We start from the raw sequence: 16,280 nt of genomic DNA on the forward strand, positions 1-16,280 counted from the left end.
TTTGATTTGGTTTTCTCGAGAAAAAAAATTTATAACTAATCAAAATAGCTGCGTAATAGTTTCACTTAAGAATTTCTTACGTAAAAGGTTACACATAGAATGCTATCGTCTTTTCCAACGGAAAATAAACTGAAGCATAAGACCCATTTTGCACAACAATGTGTTTTCTCGAAATGCTTGAAGAATCAAGTGACGAAAAAATGAAATTTGCACCCGGGACAAAATCTTGGTTAACGCCTGCTCCCCTGTCTCCCGAAAAGTTTCAGGAAAAAAAATTATTAGCAACGTTTTCATTTATTAAAAAACTTTTCCATTGATTTAAACCTGACAATTCTTACTTTAGCCTCTGTAAAAATATTAATAATTTCGTGGCAATCCGTCGTTTCTAATCCTTTGCGTTAATTGCTCATTAACGTCAAATCATTCCGTTGTTCCTGGCCCATAGTAGAGCTATATTACTCTAGTGAGTAAGAATTTCCATTGGAACCTGAATCAGGGAGGGTAATTTTTATTTCAGTTCTTTCTTAATAGCAAAGGTTTATTGTGAAAACGAATTTATGGGAGTTTCGAAAAAGTGCCTGAAACAACTCTGTAGTGGTGGCTGACCAGATTAAAACTGGAGCATTTGAATCATCATGGTTGAAAACGCCTTCTAGGAGAATTACAGTTCCACACATTGAACAACAAGGAAAATAGATTTTTTTGCCTGGGAAGCACTGATTTTGTGTCACAAATAGAATTTTTTCGGGGAGGGGGGTACAAAAATTATTTTTTCGGGGGGGGGGGGTACAAAAATAATTTTTTCGGGGGTGGGGTACAAAAACGTTAAAAAGCGCATCAAAACGATAAACATTTGGGGGGGGGGGTTGAAAAACCTATTCCCCTGGATATGGCCTTGACTGTAGCTGGTTTCCATGCCAGCTACGCTAAAATTGCTGCGCTCAAGTATAGCAAGCATGTACCTTTTAAACTGTATTCATTTAGTGTAAAATAGGCTCCAAAATAAACTCTTTTCTTTCCTTAAAAGAAAGAAAAATTTGCTTCGCAAATCAATACAGTATTTAGAGCGGTTGCGGGAGTATTTTGAATTGGCTTATACCGTCATTATCGGACAGGATCTTTCGTAAACAAATCCCTTTCCGGTAATTCTAAACCCGAAGGAAGTGGGATTGATTTAATGCAGTAACAAGCCGAGTCAAAAATAGACCCAAAGCTTTTCTTGTCTCTGATAGGCTTGTAGCTTACAAGGTCAGGGCCAGGTAGAACTTAATCAAAATAAGGCATTTGAAGATTAGATTAATCGAGATATAACGCTTGAAAGTAGGCCAACAAATTTTGTTTTTGTTTTCAGACTGGCTTAGAAATTCTGGACAAGAAGATAGAGACAAAGGGACCTCAGAGAAGACAAAAGCTATTGACAAAATTGGTGTAATGATTCGTGGCGCCCAAATATGATGCGTCTCCTATCGTCAAGCAACTAACAAAGCTTTTATTCTTGGTCAAACAAAAAAAAAAAAAAAAAAACAAAGTCGTAGCGAAATATGAAACCACAAAGTGGGCTAAAGATTGTTTTTTTCTCAAGTCGACTTAATTCAGAGCAGATAGAATGAAAAAAGAAGACCTTAACGACTACGTTAAATTATGGAAGACAAGTGTGGTTATACTGACGCTTAGCGTGAAGAATCGTTATTTCTTTTACGCTTATGTTCTTTAAAGTTCAGGTCCTGTAGATTACCCTTCCAAAATGTCAGGATCTCAAGGAAACCTCTATTAAAGCAAAAAATAAGGAAACAAATCTGATGGTATTGATTCGCAACGTTCTATTTTGACGTTATCGAAATGTTACTATTTTGGTTGTATTGAAATGTAACACGAAAACATTCGTTTAATACAAAGGAAGACTAAGAAACATGAATATTAAAGACTGTCTACAGGATGGGGGTCAGCCTGACTGAAGTCCAAAAGTAGACGAAAGTTTAATTGATATGAATAACCATCCTCTGTCCATTCACCTGAAATGCTATATTGAAATTATTGTTGAGGATTTATTGTAAAAAACTATCCATACCACATAAATCATTCCCTCATGAGATTTCATAACGTTCGGATTGTTTTACTCAGAATTTATCAGATTGAAAATTCATACTGTGGAATAACTTTTAAGCTGTGTTTTTATACTAGACGGAAAAGGCAGTGAAATTTATGTCTATCATTGGGATATTAAGTGCAATATGCACCAGCATGATAAAAGACTGTAACATGCTACATTAAATCGTATGAAGAAGAAAAATATACGCGTAAGAAACATAAAGACAATCAGCAAAAGTTGCTAACAATTAAGAAAGGTGCGAGAGGAAGTCCAAAAAGTATGTAGATTTTTCGCAGCGTAAACCCTGTATGTTGATGGGAATGTCCCTCCTGATAAATTTGTAATAGCGTAATGTTACAAACACATCCTATTTTTGAAATTAGAATAGTTCAAGGGCAACAAATGCCCCCCATCTAAATCAACATCCTGAAGACGAAATGCGATATTTTGCGCAATGGGTGCCTGAGAAGGCACCAATCTATCTATATATATAAAAATAAGTTGTCTGTGGATCTGTGGATCTGTGGATCAGGTGACGTCATGTTTCGGCTGTGGATCTGTGGATCAGGTGACGATCCACAAAAAAGGTAAAAAACTAAAAACTAAAAAAGAAAACTGAAAAAACTAAAAAAAGGCAAAAACTACAAAAAAAAACTAAAAACTAATAAAAAAAATAAAAAAAGCTAAAAAACTAAAAAAACTAAAAAAACTAAAAAACTAAAAAAACTAAAAACTAAAAAAAAACTTAAAAAAAGGAAAAAACTGAAAAATAGAAGAGAAAAAGAAAACTAATAAAATTAAGAATAAAATAAAAAAAATAAAAAAGATAAAAACTAAAAAAAGAGTAAAAAGAAAAAACGAAAAAAACTAAAAAAGCTAAAAAAAAGGTAAAAACCAATAAAAAACTAAAAAGAAAAAAAGGAAAAAAAAACTAAAAACTAAAAAAAAAACTTAAAAAAAAGGAAAAAACTGAAAAATAGAAGAGAAAAAGAAAACTAATAAAATTAAGAATAAAAATAAAAAAAAATAAAAAAGATAAAAACTAAAAAAAAAGTAAAAAGAAAAAACGAAAAAAACTAAAAAAGCTAAAAAAAAAGGTAAAAACCAATAAAAAACTAAAAAGAAAAAAAGGAAAAAAACTAAAAAAAATTTTCATCTAAAAAACTAAAAAAAACTAAAAAAGGTAAAAACTAAAAGAACTAAAAAAGAAAAAAAACTAAAAAAAGGAAAAAAACTGAAAAATAAAGGAGAAACAATCTAAATAAATGACGACACTCAAAGAGAAAGCGACCGGGACAAAAGGAATGTTCGATTAGCAATCAACAAAGCACCGGGACACAGGGAGTATAAATGACGACGACCGGGACACAGGGACATAACTACAAAGGGGACGCCGGGGTGCACAGGGGGATATATAAATGAATAAAATTAAGAATAAAATAAAAAAAAATAAAAAAGATAAAAACTAAAAAAAAAAGTAAAAAGAAAAAACGAAAAAAACTAAAAAAGCTAAAAAAAGGTAAAAACCAATAAAAAACTAAAAAGAAAAAAAGGAAAAAAAAACTAAAAAAACTAAAAACTAAAAAAAAAAACTTAAAAAAAAGGAAAAAACTGAAAAATAGAAGAGAAAAAGAAAACTAATAAAATTAAGAATAAAAATAAAAAAAATAAAAAAGATAAAAACTAAAAAAAAAGTAAAAAGAAAAAACGAAAAAAAATAAAAAAGCTAAAAAAAAGGTAAAAACCAATAAAAAACTAAAAAGAAAAAAAGGAAAAAAACTAAAAAAGAGAAAGCGACCGGGACAAAAGGAATGTTCGATTAGCAATCAACAAAGCACCGGGACACAGGGAGTATAAATGACGACGACCGGGACACAGGGACATAACTACAAAGGGGACGCCGGGGTGCACAGGGGGATATATAAATGACGATGGCGACTCAGGGAATGGTCGATTCACAGGTGGGACATAGGGACACAACTAAAATGGCGCGTAACTAATATGGCTCGTAACGACTTACGCGCGCGGGGGGGCTTGGGGGGGGCGCGAAGCGCCACCCCAACAGCTAGTTAATAATAAATGTATCACATATTCGAAGAAGCAAGATAAAACGCAATATATTTCCTCTCCTCACAGAGTTTGGATGAAAATGATGAAGAAAATGATGAAACTTTCGAGGAGATGACGGAACATGAATGGCCTCCATTGGGATGTTAAGTACAATATGTACCAGTATGATTAAATACTGTGGCTTTCTTCATTAAATAGTTTGAGCAAGAAAGGTTTGCATTGGAGATGCAAACAACCAATCAACGAAAATGGTTACAATTGACAAAGGTACAAGTGGAAATCCAAAAAATATTTAGTTTTTTTCTGTTTTAAGGCTCTGTATGCTAAGGGGAGTATCTCTACTGATAAACTTTAAATAGTGGAATATGACAAATGAATACCACTTTTTAACTAAGAAGAGCTGAAGTGCCGGAATTCAATATTCAATTCACCATCCTGAAGACAAAAAGCAATACATTTCGAAATGGTTCCCCGAGAAGGTGCCAATAAATACATAAACGTATTAGATATTCGAAGAGGCGTGATAAAACACTACCTATTTCTTGGGATCACGGAGTTTGGATGAGTTTTGATCAGCCAGGCGACAATGAATGATGATGATCGCCAACTTTTTGACTACTTTTAACCTGGCATTCAGTGGACGCGATGCTTCCAGCTGGTGTCCTTGACTTAATTAGTATCAGCAGGGATACCAGACGTATTTTCATGTACTTAGATTGTATAAAAAGCTGTCATTAATTTTTTTTAACGCAGATAACGTAGCACGGTCATTTTATTTTCCATTTTAGTATAAAACGATTTTAAGCATTTTATGAGACTTTTCTATTGAACTAATCCTTTGAAGCAAATGATGAGACTAACTAAGGAAATGATGGAATATGAATAACCCTCTACGACCTATACCCTCCTCGAAAAACATACGAAAACATAGCAAACTAGATTCCCCATGTCCCCTGGTACCCCAAACTCATGCTCCCTGAGCCCTGGCCATCCACGGACCGTGCCTCCCAACCAAAAAAGATTGTTAGCGATATTTTATTTCAAAACTTATAAGAATATTTGTCAGTGGTTGCCTTCTTTATGCCATGAGGTTTCCAAGAACAACAATACAGATTTCACATTTCCAGTTCACTTTGTACTGTGACTTTGACTTCCAATGACACTTATCACAATAACAGCTTAGTATCACCTTGCAGCTAACATCCAGTCTTAAACGTATTAAAATATATTTTATCTGGATCGATATTTCAGTTGGTTATAATGTGATTACCTTCTCCCTTTCTTTGTGAAGAACCAATATACGATTGTTTTAAGTGGGTACTCAGCATAAGAAAAACATTTTTTGTTAAGGGCCCTAGTTAGCTTATAAACAGCATAATGAGAGGCGACACTGAAAAAATTTCCACACATATCCTATATGTGTGTGTACATGGGGCATCTGGTCATGCCAAAATTACATTAATGCAGCTGAATATGATGAGAAATTAAAATTATAAAACTAATGAAAAGGATGGTTTTACATGTGCTTATTTTTAAAAATAAACGAAGCGGAAGGACAAAAAATTACACACAATGTTGTTAGTGTAGGAAAATAGTTGAATCTAAATGACCTGTTTCAAAGTTTGTCAGTACAGAATAAAATCTTCAGCCAAAAAATTATTGATGGTATCATGGAACCCTACTCTCTAGCCTCAGATTATTGTGTAAGGCTCATTTGTCATGGTCCCAAAGCATTTACTCAATTAATTGATGCGCTAATCGAGACAAAAAATGATATTACACATTTGTTCGAACGTTACTTAGATTTTCAAACGGAATGCTTTGAATTAGGTCGAGAAAGTATATACACATTATGGAATCATTTAGTATTGAATGCCCATAATGACGAACATGTGAAATATAAACATGAACTATTGGAGACGAAAAACTTATGAAAGGCTTGGAAACCAAACTTGAACAAGGTCAGAACATCCCATCCAGATAAGTCAAGCCAAAAAACGCCAAAACTTAACATAGGAAACCTTAACTTTAAGACAACACACTTAGGAAAGTTTAAGAAACCGAGCTTGAGAAAAGCCAAATCGTCAATTTTAAACAAGTCAAACTACTAAAAAAACTACAACTACCATAGCAAACCATACATTTCGGAAAAATCATATAGGGTACCAAGTTCTGAAAATGCCAAAATGATCAAACAGTAGTAATAATTCCGGAAAAACGATATTTTTATTAATACCCTAAAAATAAAAGAACCATAAGAAACTAATGCAAAAGAATATTTTTAATGAAACATTGTCACTGACAATAGTATATATTACTAGCCGTTGGTGGGGGTGCTTCGTGCCACCCCCCAAGCCCCCCCGTGCGCGTAAGTCGTTACGTGCCATATTAGTTACGCGCCATTGTAGTTGTGTCCCTGTGTCCCACCTGTGAATATATGTATATATATATAGTATATATATATATATATATATATATATATATATATATATATATATATATATATATATATATATATATATATATATATATATATATTTTTAACTACTTAAAACTTGCGAGTATACAATATTCTTCGCTGTCCCATTGTCTGTGCATATAAATAGATTGTCAGGCTTACCGACTTTTGAACATGCAACATATAATTGTCCATGGGAAAACAAACCGTATTCAGATCTATACCACATTTTTCTAATGATTGCCCTTGGGCTTTGTTGATGGTAATTGCTAATCGAATATACCCTGTGTTCCCGTCGTCATTTATATATCCCCCATATGCCCTTCCGGTGTCCCCGTTGTAGTTGTGTCCATGTGTTCCGGTCGTCATTTATATTCCCTGTGTCCCGGTCGTCATTTGTGTTCCGGTGTCTCGGTCTGTAAGTTCTCTTTGAGTGTCCCGGTCGTCATTTATATTCCCTGTGTCCCGCTTGTCATTTGTATCCCGGTGTCCCGGTCTGTAATTTCTCTTTGAGTGGCCCAGTCGTCATTTATATTTCTTGTGTCCTGGTCTTTAACATACGACAATAGATCAATTGTGTTGTAACTTTGTTCACGATCCCATTCTACACATGTAGAAATACAACCAGTACGATTAGGTGAAGACATTCCCAAATGCGTTAGAAGTTTGTTTGCAATAGATAAGACAAATCTTCAATCATAACTAAAGTGCAGTTATAAATTTCTGTTGTAAAGTCCAAGGTCATATCTGACCTTTCTAGCCGTATTTGGTGGAGTATATTCTCGGCCATTTGCGATTTGTATTTCTCCCATAACTCTGTAGGAGATGAAGGAGAGCAACTTTTGCCGGAAGACACGGGCCGTAATGTCATGTCTATGAATCGACGATTGTCCAGGATGTAAAAGCTGTTGTATCTAAATCCAAGATGGATTATATATAAATGTAATAAATGACGAATCATTAATCTATAGGCATAATATTTCATTGCGCTGCATTTCTTATCCATTTCTTTGTTAGTGGCTGGATTTATCAATTTAATATTAAAGTGATAGCCGTCGGCTCCATCCCAAAAAATGATAGGATATTTTAGGGCATCGTAGCATCAATAAGTTTAATATAAACTTCTCTTTGAAACGCCTTCTTCTATACTTATAATGACGTCATATACAAAGCCTTTGACGTCATATACAAATCACCGACCATAACGATTGCCACTTCGTTGATAGTTGTGTATCAGTAGGCATCAATTCGGTTGCTGTTTTGAACAGAAGCACTAAATTATTGTTTATATGGAAAAGATGTTGCAACTGGGAAACGATAGTCCTTTCAACGTCGTTTTTTTTTATCATCGGTATCACTTTCAAGTTGTTTGGTTTGTTTTACCTTGGCTTGTCTTTCGTCACAATGAAATACATATCGCCGAACCTTTGTTTTTTTTAACTAAAATCTGGTAGGCATTGATGACCTTATCCAAGTCAAAATCCCAAACCCAATCATCATCGCTTTCATTTTCAGTTTTGATACGTTTTGAATCTCGCTGTCCAGGTTGTTTCAGGTTGCTCTTGAGATTCTTCGGTACGCTTCTTTTGATGATTTCTCTTTGAGACACAAGCCTGTTTTCACGCTGTTGTTGTGATTCCTCGGCACGCTTTCTTTTCTTACTTTCTCTATTAGCCTCAAGCCTTTTGGCATTAGCTCTTTGAGCAGCTTCCTCGGCAGTTTCTTCTTAATGACGTCATATACAGTCGACATACATGAGGTCAGTTGACAAACATGGCTTCAGTACACAAACAACTTATTTTTAATATATAGATTGAAATCGTTAAAAAATTTCGGATGGCTGGAATCTACTCAAAAAAATAATTCATCGTGTCCACTCTTGACAGGGTAGTTCTTCTTTTACTTCGCAGCCACCACAATATTCACTATTCCATTATGGTTCATGCACAATTTCTATCACTGTTTTAGCTATACGCTCATTATTAATTTCGTAATTGATATTACTGGGTCCAATGACTGCATCTGTTTGTACAGCATCAATAACACTATTAACGTTTGCAGGCGCATGGCCTTTCAGCAGTTCGTCTTTATTTTTGCTAGACATATTATCTGCCATTGTCCTTTTTATTTTAACAGCGATTTCATTGTTTATTACTACATTATTCTTACATAGTTAATAGTTCTGACATGTAGATAAAATATACTTTACGACATTGCTACTGCAGCATGCCTGTCTTCTTCCGGATTTTTTTGAACATTGATGCCAGAACTATAATGAAACAATATATAAATCGCAAGCGTATTACAAGAGGCACTAGCAAGAAACTTGATCACGTCATAAACTACTAGTTTTAGGCTTAAAAATCTTTGAGCACTTGCTTGTCTGGAAATTTTACTCTTACGTATCCACTGCTATGACACTTGAATTCTTTGGCACTCCAAAGAAACTTAACCTTTCACTTTCATGACAACGATTGTATACGTTTCCAATGACGTTTCTATTAGTGTTCATTTCATAGTTCGAATATTTGCCTTTATTGGAATTCAATGCTACGATAATTTCATCATTTGTATACTTTTTTGATACAATTCACAATTTTAATTTTGTAAGTCTTTGCAATGCTCCACCAAAGGTACATTATCATTTTGTTTTGTCTCGATTAGCGCACCAACAAATTGAATAAATGCTTTGGGACCCCAATGCATAAGCCTCATATAATAATCCGAGGCTGAAGAGCCTTTTTTATGATATCATCAACCTTTCTTGAGCTGAAGGTGCTCTTTCTCACTGACAACCTTTGAAACGGGTCATTTAGGTTCAACCAGTTTTCCAAAGTAGCTAGATTCTGTATGATTTTTCGTCCATCCGCTTCGTTCATGTTTAAAAAAAGAAAACGAGTGTAAAACCTCTCATTTCAATAGCCTAGTAATCTATATTTCTCATCATAATCATCTGTGTTAGTGAAATTTTTGCATGGCCGGCTACGTAATGTATAAAAAAATAGAGGACATGTGTGAAATATTTTTTCATGTGAATGCTGTTTATACATGAAGTAGCACCCTTAAAAAATAAATCTTCTTTTAGGATCATTATCCGCTTAAAAGCAATCGCACATTTGCTCTATACGAACAGGGGGGAGGGTGGGAGAAATTATATGATAACCAACTAAAACAACTATCCAGAAAAATATCTTTTTATACTTATAAGACCGGAAGGAAGCTGCAATATAATACTAAGCCTTTGTCATAGTAAGTGCTGCTGGAAGTTATTGTCACAACATGAATGTGAAATGAAAGTGCGAAATTTGTATTGGCGTGCTTAAATACATCATAGCACAACAAAGGTCATCCGCCGACAAAGGTTCCCATAGCTTTTGGAGTAGAATCTCGTTAATAAGTAGTTTCTTTGGAAGGGAATGGGCCAAGGGTAGCTAGTGGGGCTTGGGTATAAGACATGGAGGACCAGAGGTCATGGGGAATCTAGGTGGTTGAATTTTTGGAGAAGGCACGAGTCATGAAGGTTCATTCTTTTCCCCTCATCTCCTCGGATGTTTCATATTTGCTTCACAGGGTCAGTTCATAGAAAATTCTCATCAAAGAATTGGAAAAGTAGGACGCCATTGTCATTCATTGTAGCCTGGCTGATCAAAATTCATTCAACTCTGAAATCCCATGATAGGGGTTGTGTTTTATCACCCTTTTTTGAATATCTAATACATTTATCTTTACTCGGTATCTTATTTGGCAACCATTGCGTAAGATATTGCACTTCGTCTTCGGGATTATGAATTAGATGGGGATATTTTTTGCACTTGAACTCTTCGAAGTTAAAAAGTAGAATACTTTTGTCATATTCCAATATCTAAAGTTAATCAGTAGGGACATTCCCCTTAATATACAGAGCTTTCACTCTGAAAAACTACATGTTTCTTGGATTTCCTCTTGCACCTTTCTTAATTTTTATCCAATTTCACTGATTAGTTTTTTGTTGCTGCCATGCATGCTTTTCTTGTTCATACAATTTAATATGACACACCACAGTCTGTTATCATGCTGATAAATATTGTACCTGACATCCCATTGATAGATACAAATTTTACTTCCTTTTTCATCTAGCAATAAGAATACTGCTTCAAAAATATTTCCAGACGAATATTTCAACTCGATAAATTCCAAGTAAAACAATCCCAACATTACGAAACCTTACGAGGAAATGATTTACATATTAAGCAAAAACATTTGATTTGAAAGTGATCCTACTCAAACGTGAAATTCAAATCAATGACATAAGCATTGGTGCAGCAGTTTCAAGTACAAAGCGAAACCTTTCCGCGTATTGAGACGATTCAACAACAGCTACTATATTACGAGATAGTTTAATTTTTTTCCTTTCTGAAAATTTCAAATAAAACGGAACAATTTCTTGAATCAATAGCTCTCTGATGGTAATATTAAATTTACACAAAGCCAAAGTGAGCTGTTTTGCATAATGAGATGAAAGTGATAACAAAAGTTAAGTTTTTTCCCTTTAACATCGGGTATAAAATCAAATTGGAGCGGAAAAGTCTAGCGTATCACGAGATTGCGTAAAACTTCTCCTATATGCCCTATTCAAATAAAAAGAAATAATTCTATGAATCAATCACAGTTTAATGATAATATCTCTTATTCATAAAGCGAAAGTTGGCTATTTTGCATAATGGGACGATATTAGTAACGTCAGCAAGGTAATAAAAAATTGTTAACATCTTTAGGCAATCATCAATCAGAAGTGACGCGTCGTCGTACACATAGACCCACTGCTACTATGAATTTCTGTTAGTTTTTGGTTTCCTTTATTAATAGATATATTTTTCTGTTTATTTTCAGTTTGAAACACTACATGACTTTATTTCTGGCCATTTTAGGCTTTAATATAGTTCTTTACTTTTTATATTGATTAACCGAAAGATGAACATGTAAGACCATGTGAAAATCAGACCTTGAAATTGTTATAAGACAGTCTTTAAGAAAGACAATTTTACCTTTATTCATAGTAATGTAAGAAGGAGGTGGCGGCCTCATCTCACTGTAGGCTGTGCTATTTGCAGGTGAAATGGAATCTGCATGGGTTCGAAGGCTAATGTTCCCGATCAAGCAATACAAGCAGAGGTCATCGTATCTTTTGGAGCTATTTGGCTTGAGTTATAGCAAAATCCCTCAGGATCATGGTGGTTATTCATTAAAAATATGTACTGCATAGTCGAACTTGGTCCACTGATAAATTGAATATATCTATATCTTTTTGGGGCGACTGACAAATGTGTTCTGCCAGGTTCTGTTGAGTCTTTCTAGGACGAATGATGACTGATCTGCCAATTGATAGAACAGATCCAAAAAATATTAGATCCTTCACGACAGCTAATTGGTTTTCATAGACTTCGATGGTATGTGAGAGTGATTGAGGTGGCTGTCGATCAAAAAGACAGATTTTCGTTTTGCTCCAACTGATGTTGAGCTCATTAGTACTCACGTCTTCATCTACTTTGTTAACTTCTTCTCTCATAACTGTATCCACTACGTTAAGTTGTTCGAAAGTGTTATCACAGATGCGAAGTCTTTGGCTAAGTCAGTGTCACTCTACTTCAGACTAAAGATCAGTTGGGCAGTCGTCGATCATCACTTAGTCAATGTCATGCTTGAATAATTCGAGAGATGCATTATATCCTGCCAGACTCCTTTACTAATATCGAATGACTGGCTTTGTTTCCCAACAGCTTGAGTAGTATTTTGATCACTAGGTTCCTCAAATAGGAAGCAGTGTTTCGGGTGGGGGGTAGAGTAGTTTAGTTGTCCAGAGTGTGAGCTAAAACAACTCCCTGTGTGCAGAGTTCAAAGCGGCTTTAAATTTACGAAGGTTAGGAACACCTTCTATCAAAACTCTCGCATCTTTTCTATCATTTACTGCAGAGTAAATATATGTTTGTTTGAGGAACAACCGGGCAGGATTCCTGCTTTATCTGTGCTTTCATTTCCTCAAAGTTTTCAGGAGCACAGATCGAAAGGCTCACTGGAAACAGTTTAGCAGGAATATAGAGTAACTTTATGCCTCTGTAGTTATAACCTTCACTCTTGGATCCAGTCTGAGACCATAGAGGCATGATTGTTCTAGTCTTTCAATCCTCCCGAATGATTCTCATGCACCGCACTATGCAGAACGATATTTTTCACCTTGGCAGTCGGTACTATATCAGCCAGGTAGGATGATCATACTTCAGGAGCTTGGCAGCTATACCCACCAATACTGGACTCACACTTTTTTTTTTTTTTTTTTTTTTGTGGGTTTACAGACTTTGTCGGGAGAAAATAGCTCTTCATGATGACTGCCAAGTAGAATCTTAGGAATAAATGAAGCAGCTCTATTTAGATAAGGAGATAATATAGCCTTGGTGTTGACCAAAGAAGAAAAGTGACATTTAAATTTTTTTTTAGCCTCGTTATTTCATTTGGTAAGGAGGAGCCACCGAAAGCACATGAAGAGTCAACAGAGGCGGGTTTCTCGGAGGGCTTACACAGATGACTAAATAATGTTAAACCTTGAGTTTGGATTTACGAGGTTCATAAGCTATGAATTCCGACTTGTTTTGTTCTAGCATGTAACGTTTCCAGAAATTTAAACAAGAATTTTTTGCCACAAATAAAAAGTACTTGAACCAGTCCATGCTATGTTACGAAACTTAAAAATCCCGCCAAGGTTTCCTCTCTTAAATACAAATTTTTTGTTGATACAAACTTGGATGAACAAGTAAACTAATGCTTAGTATGTCGAATGTTTCCATGTTTTGTAATCAAAGTCAAAGTTGAACAGTGTATGGTATTTAATCTGTATGTATGCAGAAAACAGAGTTATCAACCTAAAAAAAATCTTCTGTTAATTCATTGCAGGGAAACAAAAATCCAACACAAAAAAGTTATTAACCAATCAGCAAGTTTAATGTGATTTAAACACTTATAAGCGAGTTAATCTGATTTGTTCACGTGCCTGGGACTTCATTTTTGTAGGGGGTGTAATAGACCCCCTCTAGACCTCTCCGTTGAATTTTTACCCCTTTCTGGTATACTTATTGGAAATGTCTTTTTAGGGTTGTCATTGTAAAATAAAATGCTTTCCTTCCTTAGATTTTAATACAGTCGTGAATTGGCGCTCCTGCTATATGTTGAAAAATAGTTGCCGAATCTTAAAATACTTGAGGAGCTTATTACGGAGATTCAGTGATTCTAAGAGACTAGCCAATCACCAAAGCTTCTCCGAAATTATATAGCTATAGTTGAATTGCTTGCTATAGAGTAAAAATTTTGACGATTTTTTTTCAACACAGTTTTCAGGTTAAAGCTAAGCCTTAAAATGTTATATTTATGATATCTAGTATATGCCTGGTTCGTAAAGCATTTAGGACAAAAAATAAACTTGTTTCTCTTTATTATTGAGCCTTCCTTTTTACCAATGAAGCATTGAAAAGAGTTTTAGGAAAAAAAAATTTCCTAAAATTAGTTGTAAGAGAGTCTTTATATAAGAATCCCTTACGATTACTTCAATAAAACCCATTGCTTCAATAACAGGATGCAGCAGACCTTAGTTCAGAATCCGTTAGCAGCTCAGCGATTAGAAAACGATGCCTTCGTTAGCAGTTTCAGCGGACATTTCAAAGCGGCACTAAGAATAGCCGAAGAAACAAGCAACGTACCGGAAGAGGGAGCAATCAATAAAGTGATGGCCCTTTTGATGAAGAAAAAAGAGAAATTGACACCCGAGCAAGTGTTGAGCAGATTAGTGCGGGACCGTAAAGCAAGGGGGAAAGACAGCTTTAATCCTGTCGGTTCAGGTGAATGTTTTCTATTGTTAACCGTCACATTAAGATTAGCTAGAATTTGCAAGTATGTTGTATTATTGCTGGTTTACGTTACCGAGCGTCTAATGAAATGAACTTGGGGATTACTAAACTAATATTTTTTGTAGTGCTATCCAAGTAAGTGAAAGAAAGGAAAAGAAAAATAATGACGTTTCATCAAGATCTAATTTGTGACATAGCTTTAATTAATTATAATAGCTTTAACAATGAAAAAAGCTCATCATTTGGGCCCTTAAACTCCATTTGAGGCAAGCAATATGGGTCTTTCAAACTTACAAAATTTCAAAGAATTTCAAGGAACTGGTTTGGAAATAATGAATCTTAATATGGCAAAGATATATTTGTTTTTATTTCAAGTTTAATTTATTTGTATAATAATTTAAGAAAATTTGAAATATTCATCATATCAGAGATATAGTTTTCCTCAGACCCATTGTTTCTAAATAAAAGAGTAATTTCTTTTTTGATTTTACTTGTGCGGTCCTTGCTAAGATAAGGGATAAAAAAAAGAAAAAAAAAGAAAAAAAGGCAAGTTTCTTAAATTCATGTTCAAAATCTGTATGCCGACTCAACTGAGGATAACTCCATACTATTTTTAATTTGAGGCCACAATTCCCCATACGCTTTAAAAACAGAAAAAAAATTAGAAAGCGCATAAACAACTCAAATCTATGAATCAAACAATTAAAAGAATTGCATTTTTTTTTGGGGCTGTAAAATTTCCTCAAAAAAAATTATAAACATTTATAACTAGGTTGTACAGCAACGGAATACAGAAATCAAACCAAAGAGAAAACACACATCCGTGATCTTTCTTCTAGTTAAAAATACCTAATCATAGATTTTTCCCGAAAGGAGGTTGAAATCCATGCTGTAAGTGTTTGCTGATACGCGAAATCTGATGGTGTGATTTTCATTAAGATTCTATGATTTTAGGGAGTATTTTCCCCTTTTTTTCGAAAATAAGGCACATTTTCTGAGGCTCATAACTTTTGATGGGTTAGACTAAACTGAATGAAAATTATTATATTTGAAATCAGCATGAAAATATAATTCTTTAATGTATCTATTGGTTTCAAAATTTCGTTTTTTGAGTTTTGACTACTATTGAGCTGGGTTGCTCCTTACTTACAGAGCGTTACCACTAACTATTTGATTTTGTAGCTGAAATTCCACATTTGCAGCATACAAACATGCAACGTTGCTCGAGCCTTTTGCTAATGTAGCAGAAGGGATAGAGGATACAGAGATCCTCGAAAATAAAGAAAATGCAGCTTATCAGTCAGCCATGTAGTCTGACATATAAGCTACTTTCTGGATAGCCCTCGAGTATGTTGAATGTTTGAAAAAATTTTCTCCTTTACACGAGAAGGACTCCCATCAATTCCCTAACTCGTCCACTCTTTATGTTAAAGTCTCAATTCTTTATAGATAGTAATAATTGGGACGAGCACCTTTGGAGGTAATTGTACTCGTGCGGAGTTAGTTCCCATGCAAATTGGCACTTGAAGAATGAACTCCGCGTGCCTCTGGATATCTGGCTACCCACCGGAGTGCTACGAGAAGTGCTAAACTTCTAGTGCTACGAGTGGAACCAGAAATTCAGCCTCAGATATATCATGTCAAACCCCTTCTCGACCCTGGACCGCTCAAGGACGATTCCCTTTGACCATAATCGTGGCATAATTGTGGCCACCTGGAATGTTTTGACACTGAACAAACCCAGTTCAAGGCTTACACTGGCAAAAGAATTAAAGAAATATTAAGTTACAAT

The 16,280-nt window shown here is 34.8% G+C and overlaps 1 protein-coding gene across 1 annotated transcript in view; it reads left to right on the plus strand.

Annotated features, from left to right (window-relative positions):
- LOC136029505 (uncharacterized) overlaps positions 1 to 16,280 on the plus strand; it is a 140,114-nt gene that overhangs the window by 28,770 nt on the left and 95,064 nt on the right. Inside the window, exon 4 of the mRNA XM_065707953.1 lies at positions 14,217 to 14,479. Coding sequence (XP_065564025.1) covers positions 14,217 to 14,479 — 263 coding nt within the window. The remainder of the gene's footprint in view (positions 1 to 14,216; positions 14,480 to 16,280) is intronic.

Source organism: Artemia franciscana, chromosome 1 (assembly GCF_032884065.1).
Source record: "Artemia franciscana chromosome 1, ASM3288406v1, whole genome shotgun sequence".
NCBI classification, from domain to species: Eukaryota; Metazoa; Arthropoda; class Branchiopoda; order Anostraca; family Artemiidae; genus Artemia; species Artemia franciscana.